At 37.6% G+C, this 16470-nt stretch overlaps 1 protein-coding gene across 12 annotated transcripts in view; it reads left to right on the top strand.

The window, feature by feature from the left end:
* The window catches only part of Alg3 (Alg3, alpha-1,3- mannosyltransferase), a 59229-nt gene extending 43163 nt beyond the window's left edge, over window positions 1–16066 (top strand). For 3 of the 12 annotated variants that reach the window (XM_070093527.1, XM_070093529.1, XM_070093525.1), the window contains exons 9-10: window positions 1728–6674; window positions 7277–16066. In XM_070093527.1, the coding sequence (XP_069949628.1) occupies window positions 1728–1899 (172 nt within the window). In that variant the 3' untranslated portion in view covers window positions 1900–6674; window positions 7277–16066. Of the gene's footprint in view, window positions 1–1727; window positions 6675–7272 lie in introns of all 12 variants that reach the window. The other 9 variants (XM_070093532.1, XM_070093533.1, XM_070093531.1 and 6 more) reach the window with 9 other exon arrangements.
* The last annotated feature ends 404 nt before the right edge of the window (window positions 16067–16470 follow it).

Below are 16470 nucleotides of genomic sequence, written 5' to 3'. Positions count from 1 at the left end.
AATCAAAGGGCTCCCATTATCATTTACACCTGGCACCCCAAACTTACCTACCACACCCTCTCTAAAAGTTTCTCCTACTTTAGCATTCAGGTCCCCTACCACAATTACTCTCTCACTTGGTTCAAAGGCTCCTATACATTCACTTAACATCTCCCAAAATCTCTCTCTCTCCTCTACATTCCTCTCTTCTCCAGGTGCATACACGCTTATTATGACCCACTTTTCACATCCAACCTTTACTTTAATCCACATAATTCTTGAATTTACACATTCATATTCTCTTTTCTCCTTCCATAACTGATCCTTCAACATTACTGCTACCCCTTCCTTTGCTCTAACTCTCTCAGATACTCCAGATTTAATCCCATTTATTTCCCCCCACCGAAACTCCCCTACCCCCTTCAGCTTTGTTTCGCTTAGGGCCAGGACATCCAACTTCTTTTCATTCATAACATCAGCAATCATCTGTTTCTTGTCATCTGCACTACATCCACGCACATTCAAGCATCCCAGTTTTATAAAGTTTTTCTTCTTCTCTTTATTAGTAAATGTCTACAGGAGAAGGGGTTACTAGCCCATTGCTCCCGGCATTTTAGTCGCCTCATACGACACGCATGGCTTACGGAGGAAAGATTCTTTTCCACTTCCCTATGGACAATAGAAGAAATAAAGAAGAACAAGAGCTATTTAGAAAAAGGGGAAAAACCTAGATGTATGTATATATATATGCATGTGCATGTCTGTGAAATGTGATCAAAGTGTAAGTAGGAGTAGCAAGATATCCCTGTTATCTAGCGTGTTTATGAGACAGAAAAAGAAACCAGCAATCCTACCATCATGCAAAACAGTTACAGGTTTCTGTTTCACAGACATCTGGCAGGACGGTAGTACTTCCCTGGGTGGTTGCTGTCTACCAACCTACTACCTATAATATACAGGTTTTATAATATACAGGTACTCCTCACTTACAACCTACCTGTTTAACAACCACTCAGACTTACGACGAAATCTCTGACCAGTGTACCGTATGTGTATTTTACTTTTTTATTGGTTTTTAATGCCTAGTTTTGTTTTTAATATATTAAAATGTTATAAATGGTGCAAAGGTGACATTAAAACAATATCTAAAGATGGTTGACACAAACCTACTACCAGTACAGTATGCTTGAAATATCAGTAAGTGGCGGCTCCTTGCTTAACGACCATTTAGCTTGCTGACCTACACTTAGGAACGGAGCACGGTTGTTAAGTGAGGAATACCTGTAATACAATACTAATAATTATCCATGGGGAAGTGGAGAAGAATCCTTCTTCCATAAGCCATGCGTGTCGTAAGAGGCGACTAAAATGCCAGGAGCAAGGGACTAGTAACCCCTTCTCCTGTATAAATTACGTACTACGTATGAAAAGAAGAAAAACTTTCGTTTCTTCATTTTTGGGTCACCATGCCTCAGTGGGAGATAGTTGATGTGTTAAAAATAATCAGGTTACTGGGAATAAATGTATTTTTTTATTAACACATCGGCCATTTCCCACCAAGGCAGGGTGACTCAAAGAAAGAAGAAACATTTTCATCATCATTCACTCCATCACTGTCTTGCCAGAGGCACTCCTACTCTACAGTTATAAAACTGCAACATATCAGCACCTCTCTTTGTATATGTTTTGTTATTCTGTGTTTGTTTGTGTGTGCAGTTGTGCTTATTATTAATTATATTTTGTTACAGAGTGTTGGTGCTTGGAGTTATTGAGTTGTGCTGGAACACTTACCCATCTACATGGTGGAGCTCGGCCTTGCTCCACTGTTGTCACCTCACCATCCTAGCTGGCATCTTGTACAACCGGCCGACAGATAAACGAACTGAGAGACTTAAGAGAGCATTAGAAAAGAAAGATTAGAAAATTTGTTTTGTATACATCATATTCCATTGAAAATGTTGTTGTGGATGATTTATACCTCTTTCCATGATACCTGAAACTGTTAAATTGCAATAATGAATGGTACTATTGAAGGATTGTATTTCATTATTGCTTATGCTACTATCTATGAAATACGAGGTATGAAAATATAATGGAAGAAAAAAGTATATCTAGTTAGTTTGTCACTTAAACTGTGGAGCTCAGTAAGTGTATATCTCTTTCATTCCAATGACATTAGCTCACAGTATCTGCTACCAATGAATGAAAGAGATGAGAAGATAGGTGGCCAAAAGTGAAAATGGAAGAAAAATGTAAATTGCTTAGAAGAGACTGAACTTTGTGTAGTGTCTTAAGAGTTATGTGAAGGTGGTATGATATAAAGAAACCTGCAAGAATCCTGGTAGACAGTGGGAAATTAATTATTTGGTTTACTGTAGATAACTGTCATTCTGGCTTCATTTCAGACATTTTCTGTAATGCTGGATGTACCTACTTTGTCCACCCTCTTTAATGGTCTCACTTTTGTTTCAGATACACTGTGCTTTCCTAACTGACACCAGTTTGCTTCATTAACTGTAGCCTTCATCTTCTCAGCTGATGTTCTTTCCTCAGCACCTCTACTTCTCTTCCCACCCCTCCATCTCCTTACCAACCACCAGGCATCATTGTATGATCCTTATGTATTTCACATTTTCCATGACTATACAATAAATCCTTGACTTAAGGGACCTTGATTTAACAGACTTGAGAAATATGGGAGAAAATCTGTTGGGTCATTTGATTTGGAAATGATAATTGAAGTCTGTTCATTACAAATGTGTCAGTGTTAGTCACAGCAAAACAATCTCATCTCTATCCATCACGATTATCATTACCAGCCACCTGATCCCATCTGTTAGTCCGTTAGATCAAGGGTTTACTGTAATGATAATGTGCTTAGCTGTTATATGGTTTACTTTTTCATAGACATAAGAATGTTTTTTTGCTTTCTGCATTTTAGCTTGCTTTTTCTCCTGCATGTTTGACAGATTTAAATAGAGAATGCTTTATTTCTATTAATAGTAATTTTATCGGAAAATAGTGTCTTGAGTTAAGTTGGTAATTGCATTATATTTTTTTTAAGATTGTGCAGTAAAGAACATTGTTTCACAGAGTATAGTATATCTTTTTCTTTCACATTGTAAAACTACAAATGGAGAGGACGACTATGAATGTAGCAGTGTGAAATAGGGAAGTTCATGAGAAAAGTTGCATTGTAAAGAAAGGGGTAGAAGTGTGTGTTTAAGTGTTAGTGTTTAGTGCTGATAATTGTCTGGTGTTCAGTGTAGCAAAGGGAAAATGTATTCAGCATACAGTACATACTAGCTGTTTTTTCAGCTCCTGTTTACTTTGTGATAGACTTCAACTCATTGAAGGGCTCCTGATCAAGCCTGTACTTTTCCGTCCAAGTTGACTTACTGCCTTATCACTGTGAATGACTAGTGAATCACTTAATTCCTGCCAGTAGTTGTCTGATGATATTATACTACTGAGATATACTTCCATACACTGCCATGTGTTATTAAAGTGCAGTAATTTCTTTTGCTTTGGAAATATTGTGTACCACTTAAAATTCGTCACACGTTTTTCAAATAGAGCCTAAAATTGTGTCCATGGCAAGATGGAAACAACACTATTTAACATGTTTGTTGTTGAAGGGCAAATTAAAATTATCAATACACAGCATTTGTAAGGCAATATGAACTCATATGCTTTGTATCAGTTTGAAGTACATGAGTGCAGCTAAGTAGTATGTCTGTTTCACAGTTATTGTGGCAGATGGAGTATTGAGTTTCCACTACTGAATGAGCTGAATGACTGATTGGGATCCAGCATTTCGCTTTTATTTTTAACACACTGGCTTTCTCTGACTGAAGTAGGGGTAATGCATTTACCTCTAGCACTATCTATAAATTGTTTTTTTTTTTTAATCGGCAATTTTCCACAAAGGCATGGTGACCTGAAAAAGAAGAAACTTCCATCATCACTCACTCCATCACTATCTTGCCAGAGGCACACTGATACTACGGTTAGAAAACTGCAACATATCTCCACCCCTCCTACTTACACTAAGGTCAGTAGGTCACACTACATATAATTGTATGCGTGTATGTATACACACCCACCTGAATTTTTTTCTATTTTCCTAATAGTTCCTGTTCTTATTTATTTATTTTCATTTCCATGGGTAAGTGAAAAAGAAATTTTCCTCCATAAGTCATGCGTGTCATAAGAGGCAACTAAAATGCCAGGAGCAAGGGGCTAGTAACCCCTTCTCCTGTATAAATTACTAAATGTAAAAAGAAATTTTTTTTTTTTGGGTCACCCTGCCTTGGTGGAAGATGGCTGAAGTGTTGCTTTTTTTTTTTAAATGTTGGCCGTTTCCCACCGAGGCAGGGTGACCCAAAAAGAAAGAAAAACCCAAAAAGAAAGAAAAAACTTTCATCTTTAACACTTTCACCATCGCTCATACATTGTATAAATCACTGTCATTGCAGAGGCGCTCAGATGCAACAGTTTAGACGTCCCTCCAAACTGCCAATATCCTAAACCCCTCCTTTAGAGGGCAGGCATTGTACTTCCCATTTCTAGGACTCAAGTCTGTCTAACCATTTTCCCTGAATCCCTTCACAAAATATTACCCTGCTCACACTCCAATAGCTCGTCAGGTTCCAAAAGCATTCGTCTCCATTCACTCCTGTCTAACACGCTCATGCACGCTTGCTGAAAGTCCAAGATCCTCATCCACAAAACCTCCTTTACCCCCTCCCTTCAACCTTTTTGGGGAGGACCCCTACCCTGCCTTTGTTCCCCAATAAATTTATACGCTCTCCAAGTCATTCTACTTTGTTCCATTCTCTCTAAATGACCAGACCACCTCAACAGCCCCTCTTCAGCCCTCTGACTAATACGTTCAGTAACTCAACACCTAATTTCCACACTACGAATTCTCTGCATAATATTTACACTACACATTGCCCTTAGGGACGACATCTCCACTGCCCCCAGCCGCCTCCTCGCTGCAGCCCTTACAACCCATGCTTCACACCCATATAAGAGTGTTGGTACCACTATACTCTCGTACATTCCCTTCTTTGTCTCCGTGGATAACTTTCTTTGTCTCCACAGATATCTCAGTGCACCACTCACCTCTTTTCCTTCATCAGTTCTGTGAGTTACCTCATCCTTCATAAACCTATCCACTAGCAAGTCAACTCCCAAATATCTAAAAACATTAACTTCTTCCATACTCCCTCCCTCCAATGTGGTATTCAATTTTTCTTTATCTAAATCATTTGATACTCTCATCACCTTATTCTTAGCTATATTCACTTTCAACTTTCTACCTTTACACTCCCTCCCAAACTTGTCCACTAATCTTTGCAACTTTTCTTTAGAATCCCCCAAAAGCAGAGCATCATCAGCAAAAAGTATTTGATTCCCCATAATTTAATCCCACCTCTCCCAACACCCTAGCACTTACTTCTTTTACAACCCCATCTATAAATATGTTAAACAATCATGGTGACATAACACATCCCTGTCTAAGACCTAACCTGAATCTCACTATCCTCATAAAGACTCTTTACAGCATTTAGTCACTTACTACCTATTCCACACACATATTCCATGCATTTTTTTCTTTTTTAACAAGTCGGCCATCTCCCACCGAAGCAGGGTGACCCAAAAAGAAAGAAAATCCCCAAAAAGAAAATACTTTCATCATCATTCAACACTTTCACCTCACTCACACAATCACTGTTTTTGTAGAGGTGCTCAGTAACCTACCTCCTGTACCATACACCTGCAACATCTGCCACATTGCCCCCCTATCCACCCTGTCGTATGCCTTTTCCAATTCCATAAATGCCACAAAAACCTCTTTAGCCTTATCTAAATACTGTTCACTTATATGTTTCACTGTAAACACCTGGTCCACACACCCCGTACCTTTCCTAAAGCCTCCTTGTTCATCTGCTATCCTATTCTCCGTCTTACTCTTAATTCTTTCAATAATAACTCTACCATACACTTTACCAGGTATACTCAACAGACTTATCCCCCTATAATTTTTGCACTCTCTTTTGTCCCCTTTGCCTTTATACAAAGGAACTATGCATGCTCTCTGCCAATCTTTAGGTACCTTACCCTCTTCCATACATTTATTAAATAATTGCACCAACCACTCCAAAACTATATCCCCACCTGCTTTTAACATTTCTATCTTTATCCCATCAATCCCAGCTGCCTTACCCCGTTTCATTTTACCTACTGCCTCAAGAACTTCCACCACACTCACAACTGGCTCTTCCTCACTCCTACAAGATGTTATTCCTCCTTGCCCTATACATGAAATCACAGCTTCCCTATCTTCATCAACATTTAACAATTCCTCAAAATATTCCCTCCATCTTCCCAATACCTCTATATAATAATTTACACCAGATTAAGAACATCTCTATGAATCCACTACAAAAGTACAGTAATACATTTAACCATTTTTGTCATTTAACTTTTTCCTATGAAGTTTACCCTTTAGATTGTGAGTGCTGTCTAGAATTAGAATTTTATTTACAAAGAAGTGACAATAACAGTTATTGAACTCCCAGTAGATGTCTTTCAGTTACTGCATGATCCAAGAAGATTTTTCCTGTATCCCATAGGCACAGCCAACTCCACCTCCAAATTTGCAATAAAAAATAATAGAGTGCAGCGTAAGTTTTCAGTGTATTTAAGTATCAGAGTTGAACATTTGAAGACAATAAGAAGAGGCATTCACAGGTTTATAGCAAGGAACATGTCACATTTTCTTCAATAAAAATGGCAGATTGGCACTTACATAGCCTAAAATTAATTCAAACTTGCCAGTAAGTAAGATATGCCACTTAGAAAGTTTAAACCCAATCAATAGAAGAGGTTAGGTAAGATTTGTCAAAACCAGTGTTCAAGGTGTGAGGTCAGTCAAAAGAGGCATTCTCTAATTATTGCACTGAAATCATTTTGTTTAAAAAAATTGGCAAATTAAAACTTTCACAACACAAAATCAGCGTGAAGCTTCCTTTGAAAAAATAAGAGAAGCAGACTAGAAGAGCTATTATTCAGTTTTCAGGCAGAATTGAACAATAAACACTATTTTATATAGTATTTAAAGATTGCATTTTAATTTTAGTATTGTATTGAGAGAATCATAAAACTTTTATATTAATAATGAAACATTGGCTGAAGTCAAATTACATATACTGTAATGTACATAGTTGTGAGTGGATACATATTGCAGAGATTTTTTTAACATAACGGCTGTTTCCCACCAAGGCAGGGTGACCCAAAAAAGAAGAAACACTTTCATCATCACTCACTCCATCACTGTCTTGCCAGAGGCAGGCTGACACTACAGTTCAGAACTGCAAATATCCTCGCCCTTCCTTCGGAGATAGGTTGTAAGCTTAAATTTTGCTCAGTGTTCCTTGATATTTATTTTAAGCTTGTTTAGTATTGTGTAGTTTTTAGTATCTTCTGGGACACTATTCCACATCTATACAGCCTTAACTGAGGATGAATATCAAAGAGGTACAGTGTTGTGTCTAATGTAATACCAATGTGTGTTGATATAGCTCTCCAGGCTCACCATTGTATGTCACTCCTAAAAATAGAGAGAAAAGCAGAATGTTTATGTTACACATATATTTAGTACATTTGAAGATTGGAACACTTATATTGTGTGCTGTTTTAAGTCTGAATATGATCTTATTGTTGCCTTTTGTTATGTGATAATTAGTTTGAGTTACATAGTTTGCTGCTGTTGATCCCTATGCACAGCATGCTAGTGACTTTCTTTTATGCTTAATGGTATTTTATTGCATGTAAACTGCATTTTGTATACTGCAAAAAGAAATTAAGCTTGTTTGTTTTGTTTGTATTGATATACACAGGAGTCTCGGTATTGTATGAGTGACAATGAATGTTTTCTTCTTTGGGTCGCACTGCCATTGTGGGTAACTGCTGATGTGGTAAAAAAAAATTGTGTGATACCAATGTTTTGATCATGGTGTTAACTGCTGTTTACAGTAGATAATGGATGACATTCTGGATTAGTATCAGTGTGTACTGTGTGCACAAATTAATGTGGGCAATGTATGACTAAGAATGAACAGTACAAAGAAATGAATGTACAGTAAACCCCTGAGCAACGAAGACACCATCTAACAATAAATTCGACTAACGAAGCGTTTGAGCATAAAAATTTTGGCCCGACCAACGATGAAAAACTTGACCAACATGATTCGACCTGAACCTGTCCGTCCAGCCTGAGCGCCTCATCTGCCCTGCCGTCAGCTAGTGTGCCATTGTTTACAAGCCAGGGCGGACGGTTTCACTCATACATTCAATACATTTTGTAGTATTCTGTTGTTTTTAGTGCTTGTAACTACTAAATAAGCCACTATGGGCCCAAAGAAAGCTTCTAGTGCCAACCCTGTGGTAAAAAGGGTGAGAAATACTATAGAAATACTATCGTACCACAGTCAGCTGCTGCTGCTGTTGTACCATGGTCAACTGCGGCTGCTATTGTACCACAGTCAGTTGCTGCTGTAACACGGTCAGCTGCTGCTGCACCACAGTCAGCTGCTGCTGTACCCCAGTTGCTGCTGCTGTACCACAGTCAGCTGCTGCTGCTGCACCACCATCAGCTGTACTACTTGAAGATGTGGAGTGTGTGTTGTTGGTGTGGCTTAATGAGAAACAATTACCAAGAAACAACCCCAGAGGGTTAGCCACCCAGGATAACCCAAGAAAGTCTAACTTATTTCCATTGGGGTTCTTAATCTTGTCCCCCAGGATGCAACCCACACCAGTCGACTAACACCCAGGTGAACATGAAAAAATGCCTGGTGAATTTAAGGTCAGCAAAGGTTGGTTTGAGAGATTTAAGAATTGTAGTGGCATACACAGTGTGATAAGGCATGGCGAAGCTGAAAAATTCCAATCCCAACAAATGTTCAATTGTGACGAAACAGGCCTGTTCTGGAAGAGCTCATTGGACACATTTTTGGTGTGACAGAGGTCCAGTGACTCTCAAGTTGTTCCCAAATTAATACACCTCCATCTCCCCTCCTCCCATCTCATCATTCATCACTACATCTTCAATAAAGGTAAGTGTCATTTATTCTTCATTCAGTACAGTACAGTATTTATTGTGCATGTATCCTTCTTTTTCTGTGTAGGAAAATGTATATTTCATGTGAAATTTTTTTTTTTCATACTTTTGGGTGTCTGGAACAGATTAATTGGATTTCCATTGCTATTTCTTATAGGGAAAATTAATTCGACTAACGACAAGCTCTCTGGAATGGATTAATATCGTTGGTCAAGGGTCCACTGTATGTGACAGACTTAATAAAAACAGCACACTGAATTTTTCAGGATAGTTTAACTTGGCAGAATGACATAATTCATGTATACTACAGAGTTTTAGTTAGCAAGTTGAATACCTTGAGAGGAATTTGAATAATTCTCTTTCACATATTTTATTTTTTCAATGCTCCAGCCTTATCCCACTGAGGAAGGAAGACCAAACTCATAGCTATTTCTTTAGAACTCCATTTGTTCTATCGATTGAGTACAACTATCCAATAAAGTGGTCAGAAATTGGCAATTTGGCCAACGTCTCCAGGCCCCTGTTATAATACTCTTGCTTTCTATGTTGAATTTTTATTCACACAAAAAATAGAAGATTTACTGTTATGCAGACTACTGCAATATTGTAATAATTGTATAAATAATGTCAACCCATTCGTGACTGCATATTAGAATGGCTAGTTGGACATTTATTGGACAATGACATCATTTGTTTACTATTGAGCATCGGCAAAAATTGAACATTTCTGCCACTTTGAGCTCCATTTGAAGATCCTTTTCATGGTAAAACCAATCAAAATGACTTATATTTCTATAATATGTTTTCCATTCCATCAAATGAGACCAAGAAAACAACAATAAATATTATACGAAAATACACCTCAAAGTCGGCGTTTTAATCCAAAAACATGGTCGGAGTTTTTTTTTCTCCTTATGCACTACGTGCTGCAGGATTTTTTTTAATACTGCGCACACTGACCACACAGACCCATTCTGTCACATGTGGGCCTACCAGCTTTCTCCTGCTCGAGTTGAAGCCGCTAGAATTTTTGAGTATATATATATGTCAAACACATTGGCTCGTAAGACATATATATATGACTGAAACAGTCAAAGGGTTAATCTTGAAATTTAGGTAAGATTACCCATCTGACTACCAGTTTTGGTTTGCCTAGTTTGAAGGCAGCTTTCATTTTTGTCATGGTGAATCGTTACCTTAAGCTTATCTTAAATCATTTGCAGTTTAGTGTTAGTACAATTGTGTGTTGTTATCTAGTGGGAGTTGTGGACCATTTTTAACTACAGAGGTGATTAGTTGTTTTAGTTCTTATTTGATCAGTCTATTTAAGTTGGAGATTGGTAAATTGTTTGTTAATATTGCATGTGTTGGAAGCTTTCGTGTTGTTTAGTGTAGCTCTGTTAGGAGAGAAGTGTATTGATTTCTCAGGTTAGCAACATGTTTATTATGAGTATTTAAGTTTTGAGCATTTTCTTTGTTGTTGTTTGATTCTAAGTTATTGATCTCAGATTGTGAAGTTATTCCCTCTTTTTAATATTTTGTAAGTTTTGGATAGCTGTTGATGACAGTGCAAAACTCTTTCATTACTGCATCTTTGGCTGCAAATCCTATGTCATCTCGTGAAGAACTGGGAGACAACATTATGTAGGCCAAGTCATATTGAGGGGAGATTTTTTTATATATAACCCTCTTCATCAAGGGGCTAGTAACCCCTTCTGAATAAATAATTAAATATAAAAGGAAAAACTTTCACTTTTCTTTTTAGGTCACCCTGCCGTGGTGGGATATGGCCGTTGCTTAAAAAAAAAAAAAAAACTTCACTCATGGTCGTCTATGTTATAGTTATTGTTGGTGGTCAGGCAAGGAGCAGAGAGGTAGCTGACCCCTGGGCATGGACAGGAAGAAAGGTGAGATCTGTTCAGCTGCAATTCCTTGCATTTTACAGCTAAATCTTGTTTAGTTCTCAGGTGTTGACTTTTTTTCTTGGGTCAGATGAGCAATGCTTATATGGTGGTACGTACTGTGATTTGCTTGGGCTTAGCAGCTGTAGTTTGGTAGAAAGCACCTTGTGTCAGGCAGTTGGAATATGATGACAAATGAATGATGTGGGAATGCATACTATTTTAGAATGTTTTGTTCTACTGTAGTTGGTTTATTTTTCTCAGCTTTTATATAATTTTGTATCTTAACATATTCTGCTGTTAAACTTAGCATTGTTATGCCATATTCTGTCTGTTACCCTGTTGAGTGTGAGAAGGTGTGGAACTGCAATTGTGATCATAGAAAGGTGTAGTAATTTTAATTCTGTATGTTATGTTACTTGTTATCTTCAGTTATCTTGGCTGTTATGCTAGGGTATTATAGCAGGGTATTTATAGCAGTGAAAATAAAACAATAAAAGATTCTTCTTCTTTCAACAAACCAGCCGTATCCCACCGAAGCAAGGTGGCCCAAAAAGAAAAATGATAGTTTCTCTTTTAAATTTAGTAACATATACAGAAGGGGTCACTAGCCCCTTGTTCCCGGCATTTCAGTCGCCTCTTATGACACACATGGCTTCCGGAGGAAGAATTCTTGCATGTTTGAGACAAAAAAAAAAAAAGCACCAGCAATCCTACCATCATGTAAAACAATTACAGGCTTCCATTTTACACTCACTTGGCAGAACAGTAGTACCTCCATAGGAGGTTGCTGCCTACCAACATACTATCTCTTCTTATTGGCTGCAGTAGACCACAAGGTGAACACACAAATGGCCGAGTGGTGACCACAGTAAGGTAAATGGCAAACACACGAGGTTTTAAAATTAAACTATAATATCAATGTAACAAGTACAGGTGTGATAACACAAAAAAATAAAAGGATTGAAAACCAGGTATACAAAGATAGGCATGACTTAAAACATTCCTGATCCTATCACTTGCCCAGGAAATTCTGTCCTAGAATGTTATACAATTGCAGTGGGCACTGGAGAAAACACTAAACAGTGTCACCTCCATGAACTCACAACTTTCAGCTAAGCTCCACATAAATGTCCTTTCATCTTCACAACAACCTATTCCAGAACTGTGCATTATCTTGAAACATAGGAGCAATATTTTACTTTTATAAGTTACTCCTCCCAGTGCCTCAATACTACCTAATACCATCTAAAACACAGCTTTTAAAATGAGGCAAAATAGTGCACTAGTTACATTCATGGCATCAGGTAGAGTGAGAGAGGGATACAGGGAGTTTCACTCCCAAGCCTCATCACCACAAATGACAATCACCTTATACATGAAACTAGATCAAATGTTTAATGAGAACTCTGGAATAATGCTTAAAACATTACAATGAATGGCTCGCAGAATTGTAATAACACAAACGCAAACAAACCACAGGCTCAATTCCTGCCCGTAATGTTTTTTTTTTTGTACAATGATATTGAATTACTGCACACTGGATAACACTGTTTAATGACAATTTCAGCTATCAATTTCAGATTGATCATGTCTGAGACTGAACTGCTAAGTGCAGTATGTCCCCACACACTCCTATAACCTTAGTGTGTTACTTAATTGCTTCTGGCACCAACACATTAATAAAGTACGTACAGTTACAAGTGCTAACAAATACAGTGGACCCCCGGTTAACGATTTTAATCCGTGCAAGAGGGATAATTGTTATGCGAAATAATCGTTATGCGAATGAATTTTCCCCATAAGAAATAATGGAAATAAAATTAATCCGTGCAAGACGCCCAAAAGTATGAAAAAAATTTTTTTTTACCACATGAAATGTTAATTTTAATACACACAAACTGAAAAAGGCATGCACAATTACATGACACTTACTTTTATTGAAGATCTGGTGATGATTGATGGGATGGGAGGAGGGGAGAGCATTATCTTCTTACTGTTTAGAAGGGGAATCCCCTTCCATTACGACTTGAGGTAGCAAGTCCTTTTCCGGGGTTACTTCCCTTCTTCTTTTAATGCCACTAGGACCAGCTTGAGAGTCACTGGACCTCTGTCGCACAACAAATCTGTCCATAGAGCTCTGTACCTCCCGTTCCTTTACGATTTGTCTAAAATGGGCCACAACATTGTCATTGAAATAGTCACCAGCACGGCTTGCAACAGCTGTGTCAGGGTGATTTTCATCTATAAAGGTTTGCAGTTCAACCCACTGTGCACACATTTCCTTAATCTTTGAAGTAGGCACAATGGATTCCACAACTGGCATAGGCTTCTCAGGGTTAGCCCCAAACCCTTCAAAATCTTTCTTAATTTCCATACTAATTCTCACCCTTTTTACCACAGGGTTGGCACTAGAAGCTTTCTTGGGGCCCATGGTCACTTATTTTCCAGAAACAGCACCGAAAACACTGTAATAATACGAAATATTCCGAGTGTATGCTTGGATGTTACCGCGGAGGCTGGCTGGTAAACAATGGGACGGCCGGCACATGTGAGGCTGGCTGAGGGCACATTGGACGCGTCTCGGACGAAAATCGGTAAGCGGGTTTTTAATCGGTATGCGCGGCAAAAATTTTGCGATAAAAGTAATCGGTATGCGGAAAAATCGCTATGTGATGCCATCGTTATGCGGGGGTCCACTGTACATTATTAAAAATGGTACCAAAACATTTAAACTGCTACTGAGTCAGCAGGCTGGTGCTCATGATAGCCACATCAACAGTGGAATACTATGACAAACCGACTTTTTTGCTTTTTCACCCTGTACTCTTGTTATACGTCACTGGGTGCCTAAGCCTAGAGTATGTTAGTCTTTGCAGAACTCTTAGCCTATTATTTACAAGTAGCCAGAGTGCCATCTGTCAAGATGGTGAGCTAAAAATATAGGGACCAGCTGTTTATTATTCATTTTTACATCAGTATTACATCACTTATGAAGAGTTTAGAAATTTTTGTGTTGTCAGGTAATACATATACTAAGCATCTACTTAACCACTGTCATTATTTTTTTGTAAACTTGTGTGCATTATTATATGACTCCTTTCATAACATGCTTAACGGAGTGCTTAGTTTAATGTGATTGTTACTATAAATAATTATTACATCTAACAAAGTTCAGTAGAATGCATTGAAGCAAATGGTAATAAACTTGAAACCCCGTATCCATTGATTCAGTATCCGGGGTTTCAGTTATCCACAGTTTACTGTGGTCCAAAAATACCTCTTTATTTTTCATAATGGTCCCAAACTGCAAAAATAGAAAAGCCGGCAGTTCATCAAAGCCTAAGAGAAACTGTGAAATGCTTCTGATCAGTGAAAAAGTGATAATTCTCCACTTATTGTGCATAATTTATCAATTAAACTTTATAACAGGTATGTATAGGATTTATATATATAGGGCTTGCTACTATCCACGGTTTGGTTATCTATGGCAGGTCCTTGGAACATATCCCCCATGGATACGGGGATCCTACTGTACAGTATTTAGAGATATCAATACAAAATTGTACAGAGTATTTACAAATAAAGATTGTTAAATAGGATGACTATAGTATTAAGGAACAGTGTTTGTTGTATCTTAGCTCTGAATTCTGAAATAAGAATGCTGCAATTTTTTATTTTGTTAAGTTATTGCACATATTTTGTCCTTTAAATTCAAATGTCAGTGGATGTTCAATCAAGTACAAAGGATATTAAAGAGGTATTTGATTCTGATGTTATTCTAGCTTTCTAGGAATTGCCTAAGATTGCCATTAGCATTGCAGTGTAAGGTTCTGGACATGTGGATTGAATGGTAATGTAAATGGTATTTATATTTTGTAGGTTTGTGATTGTTTGTTATTTGTTAAGTTTGTGATTGTTCTGAGCATTACCTTTTGGTGTGTTATAATTGACATGAGGAGAGTTGCCGAATCAAATCCTCAGGTAAAGATCCCATGTACGGTATGCATAGATATTGTAAAGTGTTAAGAGTGCAAGTTGTGGAACACAATTGAGAATCTAGGAATGTATCCCTACAGTTTCAAGATTTAAGTGTTGGATATGCACATTAAATATGTTTGTTGTCAACTATTAGACCTAAAAAGTTTCTCTTGTTTTTGTGCTACACGAGTATTGATTCAAATATCTAATTGTAGACATGGTTTGTTCCCCACACTATATACAATATATAGAATGATTTTTCAGTACTGAGGGTGAGTATGTTAATACTCATCCATGCATGCCCTTTTTAAGTTCATCATTCACTATGGAGCTTATTGATATAATTGACATGGTGGTCTGTACCTAGTATTATGAAGGTTGTGTTGTCAGCAAGTAGTACATGTTTCAGGGACTAGATGGCATTAAGTAGGTCACTGATATGGATGAGGAAGAGAAGAGGGCTCAGACTGCTGGTTTGAGGGACATACAAGTTTATGGGTAGGATAATTTATGTATTAATTTTGGTAGAATTACTGGCAATATGTTAGGTAAAAGGACACAAGTGCAACTAATGAAACAAGTCTTCTTAAATCCAACCACCACAGAAATATTTGTCTAACCTATTTTTATGCTACCCATGTGCAAGTTGTTTATTCTACCATATCATATTTCCACTACTACTACAATTAATACTGTATTACTACTACTACATGTATGTACTAGTATTACACCTCGTTCTAAGCCTATATATACCCTCTTTGCCCATGTATTGTTTGTAATGGCTTGATAAAGCTCCTGGAGAGTGAAACGTTGCCACAATAAAATGTCACATTTGCTGCACTTGTGTCCTTTTACGTAACAGGATAATTTATGGTTACATGCTGTTGAGTGTTACTGAAGTAGGGCTGGAAATGTGTGTAACTGTGTCCTCTGTGTTGGTAGTGATCAAGCTTGGAGATGAGAGTACTACTGTGGTAGAGAGCATGAAAGACCTTTTGCAGACCGATGAAAAGTCAATAACATACTCCTCTCTCTTAAGTACTGAATAAACCGAGACATTATTCTCATTGCATCATTGTGTTTTATTTAAGAGCTGAACCCAAGTTGACAAGGATAAAGTTATTATAATCAAAACTAAGTGCTAAATACAAGGAATAAGTATATTGTGCATGGTTAGGTACGTGTACAATTGCTTGTGTATTATTTTCTCAAACATTTTGAATAGTACTGGTAGTTTATAGACAGGTCTGAAGTTAACAGTCAGTTGAATTACCACCTTTGTGAATGGCTGTTATCATGACTCTCTTCAAGAGTATCTATAAAGGTTTGTTCTTCAAATGTGTTGAAAAGTATTGCAATAGCTAGAGATAACATGTGCAGCCTTTTTTGTAGATTGCACTACTAGCTGCTATTTTAAGGGATTTTATTATTGATGTTATTTCTGCAGGTGTAGTAAGAGCCACGTAGGAAGAGTTG

The sequence above is a fragment of the Cherax quadricarinatus genome, chromosome 43, assembly GCF_038502225.1.
Source record: "Cherax quadricarinatus isolate ZL_2023a chromosome 43, ASM3850222v1, whole genome shotgun sequence".
In the NCBI taxonomy this organism is placed as follows: domain Eukaryota; kingdom Metazoa; phylum Arthropoda; class Malacostraca; order Decapoda; family Parastacidae; genus Cherax; species Cherax quadricarinatus.
This window is presented reverse-complemented; position numbering and strand designations above follow the sequence as displayed.